Source organism: Tachyglossus aculeatus, chromosome 14, assembly GCF_015852505.1.
Source record: "Tachyglossus aculeatus isolate mTacAcu1 chromosome 14, mTacAcu1.pri, whole genome shotgun sequence".
In the NCBI taxonomy this organism is placed as follows: domain Eukaryota; kingdom Metazoa; phylum Chordata; class Mammalia; order Monotremata; family Tachyglossidae; genus Tachyglossus; species Tachyglossus aculeatus.
In genome coordinates, this window is record NC_052079.1 from 11,613,524 (window position 1) to 11,635,636 (window position 22,113).

The following is a 22,113-nucleotide window of genomic DNA, read 5'->3' on the forward strand; positions in this document are numbered from 1 at the left end:
CACATGCTCTTTTTTTCCCCCTCCTTTTCTTTTCCTATTCTTTCTTGTGCTCCCCTTATCGCTGTGTAACAGCCCCTCCCCTTATCGCTCCCCTTTTCGCTTACCTGTGGAACAGCCCCTCCTGTTTTGGGGTTGTGGAAATTATGCAAAAACAATGCAGCATTTATGGGAATAAATATGGGAAAACCTACAATTCTGCTGCATTTTCCCCGCCAAGTCGGGATCAGCCATCTCAGAACATTCTGATGTTTGTTGTCTCCCTTTCCTACTCTTCTCGTTTTTTTTTATCAGCCATGTATAAAATGGGTTGTTAAAAAATGTCAGCTATATAAATATATACATGATGTAAACTGTGACAGTGGATTGAAAGTGTCACATGAAAATGTAAATTGTGTATATGCTGATTGTTTTTTGAATTGGGGAAGTGGTATAATTTCATTTCACTACTATTAACTGGAGAGTAATGGTGCAATATGAATGACAACTTGACTATTTTTTGAGTTGAAATTTGAAGTTTTTATTGATAATTGCTTAATTTACTTTGAATGAAAGTAAAATTTGGTTTAAAAATTGCATTAAATCACTTTGGCAAGGTAATACATAGATCCTAGTTTTAAAGCTGTTGTCTTCAGCTAGAGATAACACTGAGCTCCACAGCACCTATGTACATATCTGTAATGTATTTATATTAATGTCTGTCCCTCCTCCAGAGTGTAAGCTCATTGTGGGCAGGGAACGTGTCTGCCAATTCTGTTGTATCAAACACTCATTTAAGTGCTTAATTCAATGCTCTGCACAGAGTAAGTGCTCAAATACCATTGATCAATTGATTGTCTTTACAGCTGGATTGAATGCCTATCCTTTTAAAAAGAAAAAATATGTAATTTGTTATCAGTAAAGATATTAATAATGGAATAAAATGGGTGAATCAGTACTCTTGGAAATGATTATGCAATTGCCCTGTGCAAAAAAAAAATCATTTGTATACTTTTCCAGCACGACGAGAAGCAGTGTGGCTCAGTGGAAAGAGCCCAGATTTTGGAGTCAGAGGTCATGGGTTCAAATCCCAGCTCCGCCAATTGTCAGCTGTGTGACTTTGGGCAAGTCACTTGACTTCTCTGGGCCTCAGTTCCCTCATCTGTAAAATGGGGATGAAGACTGTGAGCCCCCCGTGGGACAACCTGATCACCTTGTAACCTCCCCAGCGCTTAGAACAGTGCTTTGCACAGAGTAAGCGCTTAATAAATGCCATCATTATAATTCTTATTATTACGAACATCACTTACGTTTCAATCAGTATTGTCCAGTGATGAGAGTAAGTGCAAGGTAGAACATATATGAGAGCAGCAGGGAATGAGGGTTCTCCTTTTCTAGAGATATCTTCGAAGGCGGAGAAGCTTAACAGATGGATTCATAAATAATAGGGAGCTATAGACTACATTTACATAAGTTATCTTTTCTGGGCCAGCCAGAAACACATTTTTCTTGTACAGAATTTAAAAGCATAAGTTACATATAGAAAACTAGAATTTTATCTCAAACTTGCCTGAGTCCGTAGCACAATCCTTTGATTTGCGTATAGGAAGGGCTGAAAAAATACTGATAAATTGACCCTCCCAAAGTTTCCCCATCATTTCCTTGACACTCTATTTCGGCTTACTCTCTAAATTCACCCCCTGTACCTGAGGGGGTGACTCTATCCCTGACTCTTTCCCCTCTCATCACTAAAGTCATGACTTGGTCCTACTCCCCACCCCTCCCTCACTACTATCTTCAACCTTTTGAAGATAGTGACCCCTTCCCCTCAAAACCACCCCCATTCTAAAGAAGCCACCTGGGCCCCCACTGCTTCCTCGAGCTGTTGTCCCATCTCCCGGCTCCCATTCCTCTCCAAATGCTCCTCTTCACCAACTCTTTTAATAATAGTAATAATAATGGCATCTATTAAGTAAATATATGTATATATGTTTGTACATATTTATTACTCTATTTTTCTTGTACATATTTATTCTATTTATTTTATTTTGTTAATATGTTTTGTTGTCTGTCTCCCCCTTCTAGACTGTGAGCCCGCTGTTGGGTAGGGACCGTCTCTATATGTTGCCAACTTGGGCTTCCCAAGCGCTTAGTACAGTGCTCTGCACACAGTAAGCGCTCAATTAATACTATTGAATGAATGAATGAAGTGCTTATTATGTGTCAGGCACTGTACTTAGCGCTGGGGCGGATGCAAGCAAATCGGGTTGGACACAGTCCCTGTCCCATATGGGGCTCACAGTCGCAATCCCCATTTTACAGATGAGGGAACTGAGGCCCAGAGAAGTGAAGTGACTTGCCCAAGGTTACACAGCATACAAGAGGCAGAGCCGGGGTTAGAACTCATGACCTCTGAGTCCTAGGCCTGGGCTCTATCCACTGTGCCATGCTGCTTTTCTCCACCACTACAGTCAGGCTTTGGACCCCTTCACTCCATCGAGCCTGCATTCTCTAACATCACCGTTGACCTCTTTTTTAGCCAAGTCCATAGGGCTAATATTTTGTCCTGACCCCCCTCCACTTCTCAGGTGCTTTTTGCCACCGTGGCCCACTCCTTCCTTCTTGAAACACTATCAGGATTTGGTTTTGCTGACAAAGTATTAACCGGGTTCTCCTCCTGCCTCTCTGAGCACTCCTCAGTTTGGTTTGCCGGCTCATTCTCTTGGGGAGCTCCTCAGACACATGGCTTCTGCTGCTATCCCTGTGCAGATGACTTCCAAATCTCTCTCTGGCCCTGACGTCTTACTTGTAATCATTCATTCAATCGTATTCATTGAGCGCTTCCTGTGTGCAGAGCACTCTACTAAGCGCTTAGCGCTGTACTAAGCGCTGTCCCTCATCTGCTCTTGCCTCCAGGACTTCTCCAATTGTATGCATCCAACTCAATATATCTAAAGCAGAACTACTCATTTTTTTCCTCTAAATCCACTTCTCTTCACTTTCCCATTTCAGATGCTAACACCGTTTTCCGGGATCCAGAAGCCCTGCAACCTCAGTGTCTTCCTTGACTCCTCACTGTCTTTGAACTTCTACTGCCAAGTCCTGGTGGTTCTTCCTACACAACCAATCTCCCAATTCCTCCCCTCCCTCTCCACCCAAACAACCACCACCCTGGTTCAAGCTACGGTCACATAGTGGCTAGACTATTGCAATTGGCCTTCTTGCTGGTCTCCCTGCCTTCAGCCTCTCCCTGTTTATAGGCTGCCCACCAATTCACCCCCAATGGACCTATCTGTCCTCTTCCCCTGCTGTTGTCAGAGTCACTTGATTCATTCCTTCCAGGCTAACTGTGCCTTGCCCTCAACTATCTCCTCAGTCAATGTTATCCTAGCTTGGAAGGCCCTCCACCAAACTTGCAGTGCTTTCCCCATATTCAAAGCCTTCCTACATTCCCTCCTCCTCCAGTAAGCCTTCCCTGATTAATTCCTGCCACCTTAAATTGTATAAACCCATCAGCCGTCTCTCGCACTCATATACTTATTTATGCCCATCTTCAACACATTTTATAAATCAATCAAACAATGGTATGTATTGAGCACTTATGATGTGCACAGCACTGTACTAAGCACTTGGGAGAGTACAGTACAACAGAAATAGCAGACACTTTTCCAGCCCATAATGAGCTTACAGTGAGGGGGAGACTGATGTTAATATGAGTAAATAAGTAAATTAGAATGTATAATTTAAAGAAATGTACATAACTGCTTTGGAGTTGGGGCAAATATCAGATGTCCAAAGGTCACATAATATTCCCCTGAGCGCCATAGCTTGCCCTCATTCCTCTCAAGCTAACCTAGCTTTTCCTACACTTGGTTCTTCTGTCTCTGACCCATTGCACTGCAGTGTATATTAGTTGATTGCAATTACTAATTAATGTATTCATTTTGGTTTTCAGTTATATAAATTTTCCTTCTTCCCCCGCCCAGTATCCTGTACCTCCCCACCTTTCCCATTAAAGTATATAAGTATAAAGTATAAATTAATACTCTGTTAATCTCAAAACTACTACCCAACTTCTATATTCCCTAAACTGGGCTGAGGTAGAAAACATTATTTGCTCTGATTTTTTATTTTTATTTTTATTTTTTGGAACCCAACCTGTTGGAATGTCTGTACTAAGTTTACAAGCACACTTGAAAAGTTTCTATTGGAGTACCTGTTAAATTTCAGTTGGACTAGGTTCCCATTGAATTGTAAAACAGATGTAATATATTTGATGTTGATTTAATGTCTGTTAGTAAAGAGGCATATTTTACAACTTGTTTTAATTTTCTTTAGTCATTGATTAGAAGAAGGATATCACTAACATGAATGAAAGTAGCCGTTGCCACCTTCAGAGTCAAGGTAAGTACTATTTTTTAATGACAGGCATTCTAACAGTCATAATGTAGCTGGTAGATGTTGAAACTTAAAAGCAAGTGAGATTAGTTTTAAAATAACATAGTAACAATGTTAAACTACATACCGTCCTAGACTGTAAGGTTGTTATGGGCAGGAAACTTGTCTGCTAATTCTGTTACATTCTCCCAAGCACTTAGTACAGTGCAGGGTGATGGTGCAGCCTTTCTTTGGCAACAAAAAGTAGGAAGGCCGAAGAGATCCCTTGAAACAGTTCCAAGTACCATAATCATTTGAGTGTCATTGAAGTTTTGACAAGATAGAAAGATAAATATTTTGCCCCCAAAGAAAGGGATATACTGACTGGAAGAGCACATACAATTTTAGGTTTACATTTTCTAATACTCTTCTGATTAAATATTCTGCTAAGATGTTTATTGTTTTTAAAACCTTTTACGATATTAGCCTGCGTTCTCTGCCGACAAACTGATGATTGTCCTGAAAAATATGGAGAAAAGAAAACCTACCAGGAACATAATCTCACCTTACATTATTACTGTTTGGTAAGTGTGATTTCATGCTAGATAAAAATTTTAGAAGTTTCTAATTCCTTTAAGAATTATTCAAAACTGTTTTGTTGGTGTTTTTACTCTATTAAGCGCTTGCTGTGTCGGGCATTCTACTAAGTGCTGGGGTTTACAAGATAATCAGAATGTAAGACACGGTCCATGTCCCATGAGGCTCACAGTCTTAATCCCCATTTTACAGATGAGATAACTGAAACTCTGAGAAGTTCAAGTGTCCTGCCCAAGGTCACATAGCAGACATGTGGTGGAGCTGGGATTAGAACGAGATTCCCAGGCCCATGCTCTTTCCACTGGCTATCTCCTAACTTTCCATATTATTAAATCTCTTATTTTACATTATATTAATTATTTGTAGTATGACTAAAAATAACTCCAGAGCTAACCATCGTGAGTCCCTGTGTAAAAGAGCCTATCAAAGTTTTAACAAAATAAGGTTCAAATTTCCATAGTATGAACTGGTTTTCTGAAATCCATATCACCTGTCAATCAGGTTTACCCACTTCAGATTCCTTCTGTTTTTCAGTAAATGACCTATAATTTTTCAGGATTAAAATGACATTATTTTTTTTGAAACATATGAAAGCTTATTTCTCATTTTAGCATTACATTCTCAGCTGCTGGTTTTAGACCCAATCTGATTCTCAGAGGCAATCTTGACTTGGCACATGAAATGAATTAATATTTTCTCCCTTCTGTGGCATTGAAAGGTAACTATGATAGGAGTTGTATCAAAGCCTTGGGCCTCAAGGTTGCTGAACTAACACAGAGGTATAAGCCTTTGAAATTTTGGACCTTCAAGATGCAAAAATATGGCTTTTGTTATTGCTTTCTAATTTTTTTTATGGATTTCTAGTTGATGTCAAGTGGAATTTGGCAGAGAGGTAAAGAAGAAGAAGGCTTTTATGGTTTTCTGATAGAGGATATCAGAAAGGAAGTAAACAGAGCTTCCAAACTGGTAAGAATATAGCTTTTAAGCATTATTACAAATACCTGAAATGTAAATGTTTCACTTGTGGTGGTCCTCAATCCCCTCATATTCCTCCACTCTGGTTTTGAGGAGGCACCAACAACTTAAACAAATCAACCTAAAGCAAAATCAATGAATGTTTAATTAAATTGGTCCACTCAGACCCCTCCAGAAATTCCCTTCCTGTTTCCTATGACAAGAGATATCTCAATTTCCTATCTCTCCAGAAAGTCACTCCTCTTGAGGCAGCATGCCCTAGCCGAAAGAGCATGGAACAGGAGTTGATACCCACGTTCTTTTCCTGCCTCCTCTACTTGCCTGCTTTGTGACCTTGGCCAATTCACTTCTCTGTGCCTCTGACTCCTCATCTATAAAATGGAGATGAAATATCTGTTCTCCTTCCCCTTTTTTTTTTTTTAAATGGTATTTAAGCAGTTACTGTGTACCAGGTACGGTACCAAACTCTGGGGTAGGTACAAGCTAACCAGGTTGGACACAGTCCCTGTCCCACATAATAATAATATTTGTGGTATTTGTTAAGCACTTACTGTGTGTTAGGCACTCTACTGAGCTCTGGGGTAGATCAAGGTAATCGGGTTTGACACAGTCCCTGTCCCACAAATAAAAATAATGTTAAGAAGCAGCGTGGCTCAGTGGAAAGAGCCCAGGCTTTGGAGTCAGTGGTCGTGGGTTCAAATCCTGGCTCTGCCAATTGTCAGCTGTGTGACCTTGGGCAAGTCACTTAACTTCTCTAGGCCTCAGTTACCTCATCTGTAAAATGGGGGTTGACTGTGAGCCCCCCGTGGGACAACCTGATCACCTTGTATCTCCCCAGCGCTTAGAACAGTGCTTTGCACATAGTAAGTGCTTAATAAATGCTATCATCATCATCATCACAAAGGGCTCAGAGTCTTAATCTCCATTTTACAGATTACTGAACGGAAGCACAGAGAAGTTTAGTGACTTCCCAAGGTCTCAGAGCAGGCAAGTGGCAGAGCCAGGATTAGGATCCGGGTCCTGATTCCCAGACCCTTGCTCTATTAGCCATGCTGCTCCTCTTTTTTTCTTTTAAATGGTATTTAAATGCTTATTATTTGCCACGCACTGTTCTCCTATACTCAGAGCCTCATATCTGAAAGGGACTGTGTCTGATGATTATCTTGTATCTACTCCTCGCTTAGCAGGCTCAGCGAGTTTACATGATTTCCCCCATGATCACACAGCAGACCAGTGGCAGAGCTAATATTAGAACTTGGGTCTCCTGACTCCCATTCCTCTTTCCATTAGGTACCCTGCCTCCCTGAAGAAAGTTTTATTGAGATCCTATGGCGAATATATATGTTCAGCTATTCTGGCCCCCCACTTTTGATTGGGTTGCCCCCTGGGCCATGATGAGCATTTATAGGAGATTTGAGAAACTTCGCTGGGCAGCTGCCTCAGTGGGAGTGGGGAGTGGAATTGAGAATGGCAAAGGTAGCTGAATCTCCACTGATGGCAGATTCTAAGTAGCTCCAAGCCTGCCATGGAGGCAACTTTGGCATATGGGAATTATGGACTTAAGCCATGGCAGGCTCTGGAGCTTCTTAGGAGCCTTTACAGATGCAGTGAAATCCCACCTTGGGCCACATTTTGCCAACCCGAGGGAATGCCTCTTTAATTGTCATGGATTTTCACTTGTTTCTCCCTCTTTCTTTTCAGTTTGAGAGAGAGAGAGGGAGAATGAGTGTGTGTGTGTGCATTCCCAAGTGCAGTGCGCTCAGTATAGCCTGCGCTGTCAGTGCTGTTGTGATGTAGATGGAGGCACTTAAGGACATTTCAGTCCCTTCCCTCTCCCTCCTGTTTGTAGTGAAGTTGCAGCACTGAGCTGTTTGCACAGTGAACTTCAGCATCTGAACACTGACCAGGACAGAACCATCAGAATTCAGGCAATCTGGAACCAGAAATCAGCCTGCGATTTAATAGTTACAGATAACCCCAATTTTCCCAATCTTTTCTCCTAGAAATGTAGTGTTTGTAAGAAAAATGGTGCTTCAATTGGGTGTGTAGCACGCAAATGTAAGCGAAGTTATCATTATCCTTGTGGGATTCAAAAAGAGTGCATTTTTCAGTTTACTGGAAACTTTGGGTAAGTTTTATTTTTTATTTACAGTTGAGTAATAAAGCATTCCTCCTGCAACATAATAGTTGTGTTCCTGCTAACTTTCATGCTCTTCAAAACTCATATTTGGTTTCAGTGGGAATTATGGAGTTAGGGGGAAGATGGTTTAAAAATAATCAAAATAGTAATATATCAGATAAAATTCAAGAAGGTTATGGAAGACAAAACAGCATTACATGGGCAACCTTCATTGTGAAATTCCTTCTTTAGTACTCTTTCACAATAGAACAGTTGAATTTACAACCCTTTCCCCTTGATTGTTTTGCAAAGTTTATTTTGCCTTAAGCGCATTGACTCCTTTTGAAATGTTTTGACAGACTAATAGTGATCAAATCCCATGTCAATTTAGCATTAGCTAATGACAACAACTTTGTAATTTATTTTAAATGTGTGTGTTTCCTAGTAGGAACATGCCCAACTCCACTGGAGTCTTCCAAGTTCTTAGTGTAGTGTTTGGCATAAAGTTAGCACTCAATGAATATCATTGATTGCCAGTCATTACTTAGTTGCCAATAAAACTCTGTGGTTGCAATCTGTCATTTGACATACTGCTGCTCAGAAAACTTAGACTGGAAAGAAAAGATTCAGGGCCAGAGATTTTCCAACATTTAAGCACTTCATTGAACTTTTCCCAAGCGACTGCCATGCTCTGCACACAGTAAGCACTCAGTTGTGTAAAGAGCTCACTGATGATTCATTGTTTGGCATCTTCTGCTAAGAACTTTAACATTTTGCAATCATAAATATGCTTCCTCTTATTTTTCTCTTTTAATGGGCTCTATTATTTATAAGTTAATTTCATTTCAGAAGGGCAAATATGAGTTATACGAGACACTCAATTCAGTAAATTATCAAGGAGCACTTTTAGTCTTCTGTGCTTTTGAGGAGAGAAGGGTGATGTTCTTGAGCAGTACTGTGGGCATCTAGATTACAGAGTCCTTTGCAGGTAAAGTAATTAAATGCAGTTTAGCATAAAGAGCTCATCAAATTTTGGCCTGGTTCACTGGTCAAACAAAATGGCCACTTGTCGAAGTGCTCTTTTTTTTAAATCTTGTGTACAGGTTTTGGCTTATCAGTTTACTGACTTGTTTTGATTTTTATTTCAAAACCTCCTTCAGATCTTGATAATAAACACATAAGACCATCCACCATTAACTCTGCTTTATCTATCACCCCATATATTAATGTATTTAAGTACTTTTACAGTCTTGTATGCCTTCCTGCTGATATGTAAGCCCCCAGCCTGTTGTATGCAGGAGGGGGAGGTTTAGACTGATAACTCTAGTGTAAACTATTAATTTTGAAGGTCCTATTGTTGGGAGCATCGACCTGTTCAAAAAATTCCGTCTAGCAATTGCAGAGGTTCTTCACCGTGTACTATTTGTTTGGAATTTGTTGAGCATCTTCCGAGGTATAATATACTAAGAAGTCCTTGCTGTAAGAATGCTTGGTTTCATAGAGACTGTTTACAGGTAAGACAAAGTTCACTCAAAACTTTATTTTTTTCTACTTTAGTCTAAGTGAAAAAGTTTGTATTAGTATTATATGAACACAGTTTGGGAAAATTATGTGAGGATTTTCATTTCATCAAAAGATTTGCATATTTGATCTAGAAGGAAGGGGCACAAATGTGAAAAATGAGTAGTTTCCTCTGATTCCATGAAGGGCACAGTTAAAATTTAATGCGATTGAGTCAGTATGGGTTACAATACTTCCAAGTTATAGTTCTTGGAAAGGATATAGATATCCCTGTACAAACTCAGTGCAAACTCTTGAGTAGTTACCTAGCTATCAATTATCTAAACGTTCAGTATCTGCCATTTCTGTCACGCAGCTCCAGACTCTGAGTTGGGCACTGCTTATTTTTAGCCAGTCTTTCTCTGAAGCGTGGGCTGCAGGATCTGTTTTAGCCTCTCTTGGTTCAGAATTGAAACCTAGATCTTCCCTCATTCCCCTTCAGCTCTAGACTCTGGTGAAAAGTGAGGTAAAAATTCCCTCTTCCCCCCCCCCGCCAGCATCTGGGTTCAGAGGATGAGGGGTCACTCTGTTCTTGCCCCTCCACCCCCGGAATCTGGGTTCGGAGGTTGAGGGGTCACTCTGTTCTTGCTAATTCACCCAAGAGTGAGGTGCACCTCTGGATCAAAAATGAGGCCTGTCTCTCAGTTATATAAAGTAATTGAAATTACCCAGCGTAGATTTGATTCCGAGTTAATCTAACATGCGTTTACTCTGGTTGAAGTGAGCATATTTATAGAAAAGCTGTTATCTTTATACCACATCTAGTTCCCTGGGACCATTAGCGTTATGTTTTTGCAATACTGCACATTAAGGAAAACTGCCCCCTTCGTAGTACTCACTGTGTTCAGTTTCATGCAAACAGATTGCGTCTCGCAGCAGCACACTGTAGCCAAAGCGATTAGTACAGTGCACACAGTAAGCACTCAATAAGTATGATTGAATGAATGAATGAGAAGAGACTCACCGAAACATTCTCCAATTCCCTAATGATGTTCTTCTGGCCAAAATGATGAAAATATGCATTTTGGCAGAATTTATGCATTTTAATACTTAGCTGGTACTTGATTGTTTTACTTATGGCAAATACTGCAAGTGTATATTATCTGTTAAATTGCAGTTAAATTGTATTCAAAGCTATAAGCATTGGGTGTACTATCATTCATTTTCCTACTGACTCATTGCTTTTTAACTTTTTCTGACTTGAAATTGGTTCAACTGGAAGTGACCAGATTGAACGTGATATATGAATAAGTGAGGAAATGCAATTAATGCATGTAAGACCAGTGCAGATGGGTCTCAGACAGTGCAGGTGATAAGCATCACTTCAGTCAAGTCCTTACTAAAGAAGAAAATCACATTACATGAGAAACCGGCATGCTTTCGAAGGATTTTTCCTCACTGGCAAATAACAGCTGACATAATCGTACCCAGTTTCCATAAAACCTATGCACTTAGGAAAAATTGGTATACTGCAATTTCAATTATATACATATTGGTTTATTTGGCATGTAAGTGAAATTTTCATGCATGACAATGAATACGTAACACTAGTTTTGTTATATACCATGCACCCTAAATGAATGGAGATTAACAATTTTTTCACTCTCCAATATAGATTCAAGCTCTGAATGCTGGAGTGTTTTTCTTTAGATGTACAGTATGCAATAATAAAGATAATTTTCAGAATGAGATGTTGAGAATGGGTATCCACATTCCAGAAAAGTGAGTAAGCCTTCAGTCCTTTGGTAAATATTTAATATTTAAAATGGGGGCTTTTCTAGAAAGGAAATGAATGTTTCTTCTGGATTGCGATTTCTTGTGATTACAGGTGGAGTTCTAAAGATTTATCTCAAGCACTTTTAATGTTATTTTCCACCTAATTTTTAAAACTCATTTATGAATATAATCAAATTGAGAGGAAGTACAAATGTAATGGGAATAAATTTAGTATGTTAACACAACAGAGATGTTAATTGATTATAAAAACACAGACTTGGTCAGAGTTATGGGGATGGGGTTAGTTTTAAAGACCAGCTTTTAAAGCCTTCTGTAACTTGCTACAGTTGAGAAAAGGCTGGCACTTAATATTTGCTCTGTAATTTAACCAAATCAGTGAAAAAATCAATGCACATCTTCAGTATTTCTCACAACTTCCACTGCTCTGGAAGGCCTACTTCAGCTGGTTTATACACAACTAGAGGTAAAATCATGGTGTTCATTGGTGTCGATATCTCTTCTGAATGAGTAAATACTGATCCCAGTTGTGCACACGTACTTTTTTTTATGAAGCAGCACTTAAGCTCTCAACCCTAGAGCAAATGGTGTTTCAAAACTGTACTTAACTATATTTCAGATAGATTGAGTGAGTGTACTTTGGAGATGTAGTTTTTATGGTTTTTGAAATTGTGTTTTAGAATCATGTGTGATTATAATGCAAACCCGGTTTTTAATATATATGCTTCTCTTTCAGAGATGCGTCTTGGGAACTTGAAGAAAATGCATATGAAGAACTTCTGCAGTACCACCAACGTTGTGATGTCAGAAGATGTCGCTGCAAAAAAGGAAGAGAATATAATGAACCTGATAGGTATTTGGGAAAAATACAGTTTTCCAGAACATAACAGAAGTGTGTAGTATTGGAGTCAGTTCACCGCCGCCCCCCCCCCCACAAAATATGAACAAAAAAGCATTTGTAAAAATGGAATATGTGGTTTTTAAAGTAGGCCATTGAACTCATTTTCTGTGAGGGGTGGACTATCATAAGGTCCTTCTTGATTGTTGTATCTGGTTCCTGTCTCTCCCCACTCCAGTCCATACTTTACTCTGCTGCCCAGATCATTTTTCTACAAAAACATTTAGTCCATGGCTCTCCACTGTTCAAGAACCTCCAGTGGTTACCCATCCACCTCCTCATCAACCAGAAAGTACTTACCCTCGGCATTAAGACACTTCATCACCTTTTCCCCTCCTCCCTCATCTCACCACTCTTCTACTACAACCAGCCCACGCACTTCGCTCCTCTAAAGCCAACCTACTCACCATACCTCGATTTTTGTCTCTCTCACCACCGACCTCTTGCCCACCTCCTGCCTCTGGCCTAGAACACCTTCCCTCTTCATATCCGAAAGAACCCTTTCTGAGGTATGAAAGACTCACTTCTGCCCTTTCTCTGGTTTGTGCAGAGGGATTTTCATAACTCCAAAAAGGGGAAATGAGTGAAGCAGGGGAGATTTTCCTCCCCAGCCATCATATGACTTTTATACCCCAGGAGTGGGGAACGGGCACACCTATCCAGAAGTTGATGCACTTTGTTTTCTTTTTGTGCAGAAGCCTTCCCAGGCTCTGTTCTCTCTGGCCTACCATGTTCCTGCTGTATGAACTTGGGCAAGTTGCTAACTTGTCTGAGCCTCAGTTCCTTCATGTGTAAAATGGGGATTCAGTATCTGCTCTCCCTTAGACTGCGAGCCCCATATGAGACCTGATAGCACAGTGTTTGGGACATAGTAAGTTATACCTCTAGACTATAAGCTTGTTGTGGGCAAGGAATGTTTTCTACCAACTCTGTTATTGTTATAGTCTACTTTTCCAAGAGCATAGTGCAGTGCTCTGCATGCAGTAAATGCTCAATAAATGCAATTGATTGATTGACTGGTCAAGACTCTTGATTTGTCAGGAGAATCATAGAAACTTCATCTCTCCACTGTTTCACTTACCTCTGAAGAATGCAGGAAAGAATATTGAGGATAATGTACTTGAACCTCAGTGAAATTGAGTTCCTGTTTATATTTTATTTTTACCCATCATAATAATAATAATTATGGTATTTGTTAAGCACTTACTATGTGCCAGGCACTATACTAAGCGCTGGGGTGGATACAAGCAAATTGGGTTGGACACAGTCCCTGTCCCACGTAGAGCTCACAGTCCCAATCCCCATTTTTCAGATGAGGTAACTGAGGCCCAGAGAAGTGAAGTGACTGGCCTAAGGTCACACAGCAGACAAGTGGCAGAGGCAGGATTAGAACCCATGACCTTCTGATTCCCAGTCCTGTGCTCTATCCATTATGCCATACCACTTCTCTATCAAATTTTCTGTTCATATGCATCATAAGCAAAGTTTAAGATCCAATAACATAAGCAAAGTTTAAGATCCAATAAAGACTAGGCCAACAGGATTTTTACCCTTTCTCTATACTTTTTTGAAATAAAAGGAAGGGAAGAGTGAAAAGCTTTATCAATATATGATGCAATACATGATACCTTATCAGTACATCATAGTTATGTAATATCTAATATGCTTCATAATTAGGGTCAAGATATGTTTAGATTTTTATTAAATGGAAGATGTTGATGCTGATCATTTGTGGGAGTTCCTCAAATACTAAACCTCTCCGAAAGCTATCAATCTCAGATTATTTTATTATAAATCAATCAATCAATCAATCAATCAATCGTATTTATTGAGCGCTTACTATGTGCAGAGCACTGTACTAAGCGCTTGGGAAGTACAAATTGGCATCACATAGAGACAGTCCCTACCCAACAGTGGGCTCACAGTCTAAAAGGGGGAGACAGAGAACAGAACCAAACATACCAACAAAATAAAATAAGTAGGATAGAAATGTACAAGTAAAATAAATAAATAAATAAATAAATAGAGTAATAAATATGTACAACCATATATACATATATACAGGTGCTGTGGGGAAGGGAAGGAGGTAAGACGGGGGGATGGAGAGGGGGACGAGGGGGAGAGGAAAGAAGGGGCTCAGTCTGGGAAGGCCTCCTGGAGGAGGTGAGCTCTCAGCAGGGCCTTGAAGGGAGGAAGAGAGCTAGCTTGGCGGATGGGCAGAGGGAGGGCATTCCAGGCCCGGGGGATGACGTGGGCCGGGGGTCGATGGCGGGACAGGCGAGAGAGAGAGAGAGAAATTAATGAAGATTGTTAGTCATATTAAGACAATAGATCAGTAGGGGGATTAGGCTTGGTTGATTGAGTGCCAATATAGACAGCTAAATGCAATCATTTATCTGAAGTTTTTTGTTGTTTTGGGTGTTTTTTAGTAAATGGGAAATAAAGCGCTGTCAGTGTTGTGGCTCCAGTGGAACACATTTGGCCTGTTCCTCACTACAAACATGGGACCAAAACTGGGAATGTTTAGAATGCAAAAGTATCATCTACAATTCAGGTAATTGCTAGTGATTGTTAAATGAACTTACTTGGGTAAAAATGTTTACACCCAGACTCTCTCTTTCTCTCTCTCTCTTAAAAGTTGTATTCTTGTGAGAATAATCACTTGTAATTGATTCTGCAGGAAATTTCCAAGGGCAGAATAAGCACTCTCTAACGAACTCAGAAAGTATTGGAGTTACTGATAGGTTGTTGGAAGAGCCTTCTCCTAAATTCCCCAGACAGTCCCCAGGATCTCAGCACAAGGATCTGATCAGGTGTGTAACTTAAAGAGGAAGGAATAATCTTTTCAGAACAAATTATGGTATGAAAAGAGAAAACAGTAAGTGTTCTTGGAATGTTCAGTGATTGATGATGGCCTATAAGACAAATGATAAATGTCATCTACTACTAGTATTAAATGTAATCATAAAAAGTCAACACACCCTAGAATTTTTTCATCAGGGATGGATTTCACCCTGTTAATGTGTGTGGCAACTGGCTCGTTACTGTGGGTGCAATTGGGAATCCAAATCAGTCTTCTACAGAAAATGTTGTTCTAGAACACATTACCATGATTAAATTAGAACTATACACCACATTTGTTTCAAAATCAAGAATTTTTGTGTTTATGTAAATGTATTATCTGTAATATATATATATATATGTATGCCTGTCTCCTCCTTTAGACTATAAGCTCGTTGTGGGCAGGAAATGTCTGTTTATTGTTATATTGTATTCCCCCAAGTGCTTAGTACAGTGCTTTACACACAGTAAGCACTCAATAAATAGTTAAATGAATGAATTTTGCTTTCTCCTTTCCCTTTAGATCACCAAAGATATTACATCAGGGGAGCTTGAGTCCTCGCTCCTGTTTGGCATCAATATCCCCTCTTAGTGCTGCAGCAAAAAATCAACCTGTTAGAAAAGGGTAAGTAGTGACATTATACAGGACATTTACTTCTAGTATTCTGCCATTTTTCATATTTTATCCTCAAAAAACATTTTGGGGAGTAAGTCGGTGCAGAAATTAAGCCCATTTTGCAATTGAGAAAACAGGTCATAGACTGGTTAAGTGAGTTATCAGTAAGTGTGAGAGCCAAGGTTAGAAACTGGTCTTTCAACTCCCAATCTCTGGATGTAAACTAGGCTATGATATTGTGATCTTTGCCCTCATTTTCCTATAGTATCCAAGATAAATATAATCCAAGATAAATATAATGTAAAAACTCTCTGAAGACACGAAGGTATTTAAATGTCCTAAAATGTCTCATTTACAAAGCATTGTCACTCATATAGCATTGATCTGAATAATTTGGATTTCAGGGTCTCTGGTCAGTACCTATGTAAATATGTATTGGGAATTCAGGGATCTTTTTTTGGCCCTGTTTCCAAGCATCCAGGTTCACCTGAAACTGGAAGTTAGAGTACACGGAATGATGACACACAGAAAATGTCCATTTCTCCTTGGGATATTCAGGATTTTCTGTCACTGTGACAATCTTGAAATTGTTAGTGTGTCAAATCCTGCCAGAGTAGTAATAAAAGTCTTTAATTGGGATTAATCATTGCCAGACTCAGAGATTACATCCTTTACTCTGTCTTTGAAATATAATCCTAATACTTCCCAATATTTCTAAATTTTTGTGTAAGATTTAGAGCTATTTGAAATGTTTGGTGAATATTAGGATCTAAATAGATTTAAATTTCTCAAACAGTTTCAAGAACGGCCTTTTATGCGAAACAGTATTCTTTGATCGTCTTCAGATTTGTAATCTAATGGATAATTCTTTTGAGTTTGGTCAAGTAGCTTGCAAGTGTTGCCAAGATTTCAGCTATCCAAGCAACTGCCCACCTGCCTGCAGCCCTTTAGCACACACATCGTTGGCCCTGGGCTTTGGTCACTGGGTTTTAACCAGCGGGTTTTGTATACAGACTTCATGCATCCACTTCTCAGTGTGTCAGACCCCTGCCTCCTTATCCGCTCACCGTCCTCCATGCCCCAGCTGGAACAGAACTGGTGAAGTTGAGAGCGTAAGTGGCACTGCGTAAATCCAACAGCATAGAATCAGTTCCTCTCTGCAAATTCCCAGTCCTGAATTCTTTGTGACCAGAGCAAGACTTTTCTGTGGTTTACAGTGGGAGATTCCATCAGCAGCAGCAGCAGCAGCAGCATCAGAAGTTGTTGCTTTGATTAAGGAATGAAGAAGATGTTTATTTCATTTAGCATTGTTATGCACGGTGCTTTAGAGGCTTACAGATAAATGTTAAGATCTTGAGATCTTCCCTCTACTTCTGCTGCCTGTATGATTAGTGGCTCAGTGGAAAGAGCGCGGGCTTTGGAGTCAGAGGTCATGGGTTCAGATCCCGGCTCCGCCACTTGTCAGCTGTGTGACTTTGGGCAAGTCACTTCACTTCTCTGGCCCTCAGTTCCCTCATTTGTAAAATGGGGGTTAAGACTGTGAGCCCCCTGTGGGACAACCTGATCGCCTTGTATCCTCCCCAGCGCTTAGAACAGTGCTTTGCACATAGTAGGTGCTTAATAAGTGCCACTATTATTATTATTACTAATAATGATAATAACACTATTACCTGCTATTACCTTGTGATGGTGGAGCCTCCTGAAGGGGATGATGGGCAGGCTTCAGTCCTGACACTTCACGTCTGAGAGCTTACATGGAATAATGGCTTATACTGCTAACAGTTTATGCAATGCTATGCCCACTCTTCCATCTCTACCAGTTATATTCCCACAGGGGCAGCGAGGGCAACAAGCAGGTTGGCAGGCAGCCGGGCATACAGCACATTGCAACATGCACGCAAAATTTCTGTATGTAGCTGATGGTCTGTTAGAGCCAAGGTCGGATGCTTCGGTAGCCACTGCAATCTTTGCTGTCCACGGTAGCCAGCAATTTTTTTTTTCAGGATTCCTGCTGGGCTTGTAAAGTGTCCCATCCCCACTGAAGGCATAACCCAAGCAGGCATACCCCTACTTGCAGAACGAGGGCAAGGACTGGATCTCCTGATTCCCAGAGCTATGTCCTTCTCACTAGACAAACAGCAGGCCTAGGAGGTTGCCTTGTAAGTACTACTATCTATATTTTAAATTGGTATTTTCTAGGCAAGTCAGCATCCTGAGAAGAGAAGCTTCCAATATATTGAGAGAGTTAGGCTTCCAAATTAAAACGAAATCCAGAAGACTGTATATCAACAAAGACACTGTGTGGAGAAGTGCCTTAAGGGAATTAAAGAAGCGAAACTTCGACCCGACTGAAACAATTGAAATAAGGTTCTCAAACGAAAAGGAGATGTTCGGAAGAGGTGATGTTCTTGGATCGAAGCAAGAATTCTTAAGCCTACTGATGTATCATCTTGAGAACTCACCACTGTTTGAAGGGTCCTCCTCAAAGAATCTATCTCTTGATTCTGAAGGTAAACATTTGTTATAATGGAGCATATATAGACTACAGCTAATAAAATGGACACTAGTTAAGTCGTCAAAAGATGAAAATGTTAAAATATCATTAACTTGTTTAATGAAGAATAAGAGTCTTTCAAAGAAGTCGAAGGAAAAAGATGTTTTGGGCGGTTTCCTTTCCGTTGTCATTAGGATTTCTTTTCTCTGTGCATTCGACTCTTTAATGTGAAATGCAATTTGTAGTTTTTGTGTGACTTTTTTTTTTATACCTAATTCGCTGCTTCGTTTCAAAAGAGGCAGTCAAATAGGACGGGCATTTATTTTATTTTATTTGATTATAATAGTTGACATCGGTTCATATCATTGAAAATGAATATGTGAAATGGTTGACATATTTCTCAGAGAAATCATTTTGAAAACACTGCCTTCTGGCCAGTCAACAAGTGACAGATTTTCTTTAATTTTTTTGGTCAGTATTATTTACATTGCTCTTTACAACTGATGTGGCATCTCATGTTTTAAGCATGCCTCAGCATCTTTAATACTCTTCATTGTCCTTTTGGCAGTTCCTTTCCAGCACCCATTTGTTCTCACCCTGGAATTTGGGATGGAGTGTTACCCCATTTTTAAAATTTTAAATATTGTGCTTTACTATATACCTGTTTAAAAATGATAGGAATAGCGACACAATAGGAAAGCACTTATTACAGTGTATTTTTTCAACTGCATTCACAGCTCTGAAAGAGAATTACTACTATGAAGCTGGCAGAATGATTGCAATTTCTTTGGTACATGGCGGGCCGTCACCTGGTTTTTTTTCTAAAACATTGTTTAACTGCCTTGTTCATGGACCTGAGAACGTACAACCAACTGTGGAAGATGTTGCAGACATTGACGTGGCACAAACAATTATGAGGGTAAAAAAAATTGGCGATTTATATTAAAATGTACCCAAGTTGTTATGCTTTGATTGGTAAACTTGGACGCTTAAATTTTTGTATTAGCAAGAGGTAGATTATGATGTTCCCTTGTAATCATTGATCAATCGCTTAATGAAAAATGCTCTGTGGATTATATTGAGCCTAATTCTGCCTTCTGGCCCTTCTGCATGGGAATTACACTGGGGAAGTTGTGGGGAGAGGAAGAATAAAATCGTATCCTTACTCTCTGTTCAGTACAAGAACTTTACATAACATCCTTGCCTGGGTCACAGAACAGAAGGCCTGTTTGGGACCAATGGGCTTGCAAACCATCAGCTCTGCTACTCCTATTCCTTTATGTGAACTTTAAAGAGGTGCCCTAGAAAAGTACCAAGAGGGTGAGAGGGTCTGCTAAAGTGGGTGATTGCTTCTTTCAGGTGAAAGATAAGAAAGGAGGAAGAAAGTGGCTTTCTCCACTGCAACTCCCAATGGTATAGCAATGAGTCCTTAGTGGCTCCGGGTGAGAGAGTTGAACTTGTATTTTTAATCACCATTGATTTGCAGCAATTCTTCCTCAACTATTACACCACACCATGTCTCATCTAGGTAGTATGGGTAAAAATGTGAAGCCAATAGCATAGGGACATGTTTAAAATGGATTTATCTCTGTTAAATGTGTGTGTTTTGTTTTTGGGGGGTTTTTTTGTAGATTAAATCAGCAACAACTCTTGCCAGCTTAAAGACGGCAATACACGATTGCTTTGACCACCTTAATCCTGCTGGATGTTTAAGACTTGTAACAATGTTAAGTGATAAGGATGCATTGGTAAAGGATTTGCTCAACTACCATGTAATTAAGAGAGTCCAGGAACCTTTCGAAAGGTTTGTTTGCATGTGGTGGACTAAAATTACGTTTGAAATGATCAATTTTCTCATCTGTATCTTTAAGGTATACTTGGGGATATGTCTAGTATGCATTACATGTTTTGCAATAAGATTTCTTCTCTGCCTCCTCGTACATTAACTTTCTAAGGGATAGCATTTCCGAAATTTTCTGGTTGCAGACACTCCCAAAACAGGATGAGTGGTCTATGATCACACCACTGCTGCCACCCACTTAATACTATTTAATGAGCTCCTACTGTGTGCAAGAGTATTCTCCCCCACCAACAGAAGTCTGGAGTGAGTGGGAACAACTTAGTGATCATCAATCCTTTCCAGTTTTGAGGTTCTCATTTGGAGAGTCCCTTCCCTGTTGATTTCTTCACACGCGTGCAGTAAAATCAAAGATGTGGCACCCAGAAATTCTCACGCCATCTGGGGCTCCAAAGGCACAGTGACTGAGAACCACTCTTCTAGAACTCATATTTCTCTGAAATCAGCACCCTTTTTTTGAGTTTAGATCTATAACGGTTGGGTTGGGTTGTTTTTAAGAACCTCATGTTGCAGTGTAGTAATCATTTCCTACACTACACTACTATTTTATTAAATTAACATGCAACCGTGGCGTTGGGGGGTGGGGGGTGGTGTAGCGATTGCTTTTTTCAGAACATTTCATCAAAGAATTTTTCAATATAAATGAAATAATTTAGCTCCATACACCTGGTTGTTAAACAATTACAAACTGTTGGTGGCTAGTTCTTTCATCTCAATAGTATCACTGTTAGCTTAGGCTTATATAGTGTTTGTTCTACAAGTAATTCAAACCAAAAACAGTTCTTAGCTTTCATTTCAAACTACGAAGTCACTGTAATTCTGTGGACCCACAAATCTGAATCTCCAGTTGCACTGGATCCCAGATATATTTTTAAAAAGCATCAACACACCTGTCTCCTTTCAAAGGTCCCAGTCTTAACAAGCACCACAGATTTCTCTTTGGTTTCGGTTTGGCTGCTGAGGAAATCGGTGCCACATTTTGTAAACCTCCATCACGCCTGTAATTCGCAGATTCTGGGCTGGTAGGTTTAATACGGAATGTACAGTAATAGAATCCGCTTAAATATGTCTCAGGATTGTTGCTTATCTGAATTCTACCAAGTTGTAGGTGGTTCGTATCATTGAGGTTCGACTGGACTTTGTAAATCTAGGTGCTCTGATTGTATCGTTAGTACAGCATTTTATAAGGTGCTTGTTTAATCTCAGGTTATTTTTATAATATTTCATATGGCTTGCTAACCAGATGTAGTTTTTGGTAAACCGTTATTCAGATACTGTTTTCCAATATTCATGAAAAATGAACCATTGCTGCTAATTTTCCATTACTTGAAAAATATTCATTTGCATATGGATAAACTAATGTTTATTTCTTTAGTTTTAGGCAAGGTTTGAAAGCCCTTGGTGTACTGGAAAAAATGCAGTTATATCCAAAGGAATTCTGTAGCATCATGTGTCACAAACCTGAGAGGATTACCGCAAAATCCCTTAGCGATCTCTTTACCATCCATATGTTTTCTGATGTAAAGAAGGCCAGAGTCGTGGGCTATTGGATGGGCTACTTACAAGATGTAGAAGGTGAGTCATCAATTTTACTTTTTAGAACTCATTCGATTTCATGTATTTTAGATTTTTTTACAACTCTGTTGTGTCTTTTCATATTAATAATTAAATTTTCCTGATATTTTTGCACATGAAGCAGATTCCTCTTCTCTGGGTTGCAGAGTCCCAGTCTCCACCTGCCGTTTCTGCTCCCTGGCATCTACTAGCAAATCGTGATGCAAGGGGCAGGAGGGTGTCTCAGCATTCAAAAGAGGAGTTCTGGTAGAGCCGCTAGTAGTTGTCCTATTCCGTGGGCCTGGTTAAGGAACCTGATTTTTTGATCCCATTGAGGTTTTGTGTCGAGTAGTCCACCCACCTGCTTTGGTCCTACTTCTGCCACAATTCCCAACTCAATTCAAAATTATTATGTTGAATTTTGACACCACTCAGATGGAATGGGTGAAAAGAAATCTTCTTGCATCTTTGACCATTGAAAACTTGTTTTAGCATTCTAGGTTAGAAAGGAATT

At 39.8% G+C, this 22,113-nt stretch overlaps 1 protein-coding gene across 2 annotated transcripts in view; it reads left to right on the forward strand.

The window, feature by feature from the left end:
* The window catches only part of G2E3 (G2/M-phase specific E3 ubiquitin protein ligase), a 35,807-nt gene that overhangs the window by 12,561 nt on the left and 1,133 nt on the right, over positions 1 to 22,113 (forward strand). The window contains exons 2-16 of one of the 2 annotated variants that reach the window (XM_038756547.1): positions 2,989 to 3,560; positions 4,315 to 4,380; positions 4,840 to 4,937; positions 5,815 to 5,916; positions 7,929 to 8,053; positions 9,393 to 9,558; positions 11,220 to 11,326; positions 12,075 to 12,191; positions 14,666 to 14,790; positions 14,917 to 15,049; positions 15,601 to 15,702; positions 17,893 to 18,203; positions 18,925 to 19,106; positions 19,819 to 19,991; positions 21,421 to 21,620. In XM_038756547.1, coding sequence (XP_038612475.1) covers positions 4,344 to 4,380; positions 4,840 to 4,937; positions 5,815 to 5,916; positions 7,929 to 8,053; positions 9,393 to 9,558; positions 11,220 to 11,326; positions 12,075 to 12,191; positions 14,666 to 14,790; positions 14,917 to 15,049; positions 15,601 to 15,702; positions 17,893 to 18,203; positions 18,925 to 19,106; positions 19,819 to 19,991; positions 21,421 to 21,620 — 1,978 coding nt within the window. In that variant the 5' untranslated portion in view covers positions 2,989 to 3,560; positions 4,315 to 4,343. The remainder of the gene's footprint in view (positions 1 to 2,988; positions 3,561 to 4,314; positions 4,381 to 4,839; positions 4,938 to 5,814; positions 5,917 to 7,928; positions 8,054 to 9,392; positions 9,559 to 11,219; positions 11,327 to 12,074; positions 12,192 to 14,665; positions 14,791 to 14,916; positions 15,050 to 15,600; positions 15,703 to 17,892; positions 18,204 to 18,924; positions 19,107 to 19,818; positions 19,992 to 21,420; positions 21,621 to 22,113) is intronic. The other variant, XM_038756548.1, reaches the window with a different exon arrangement.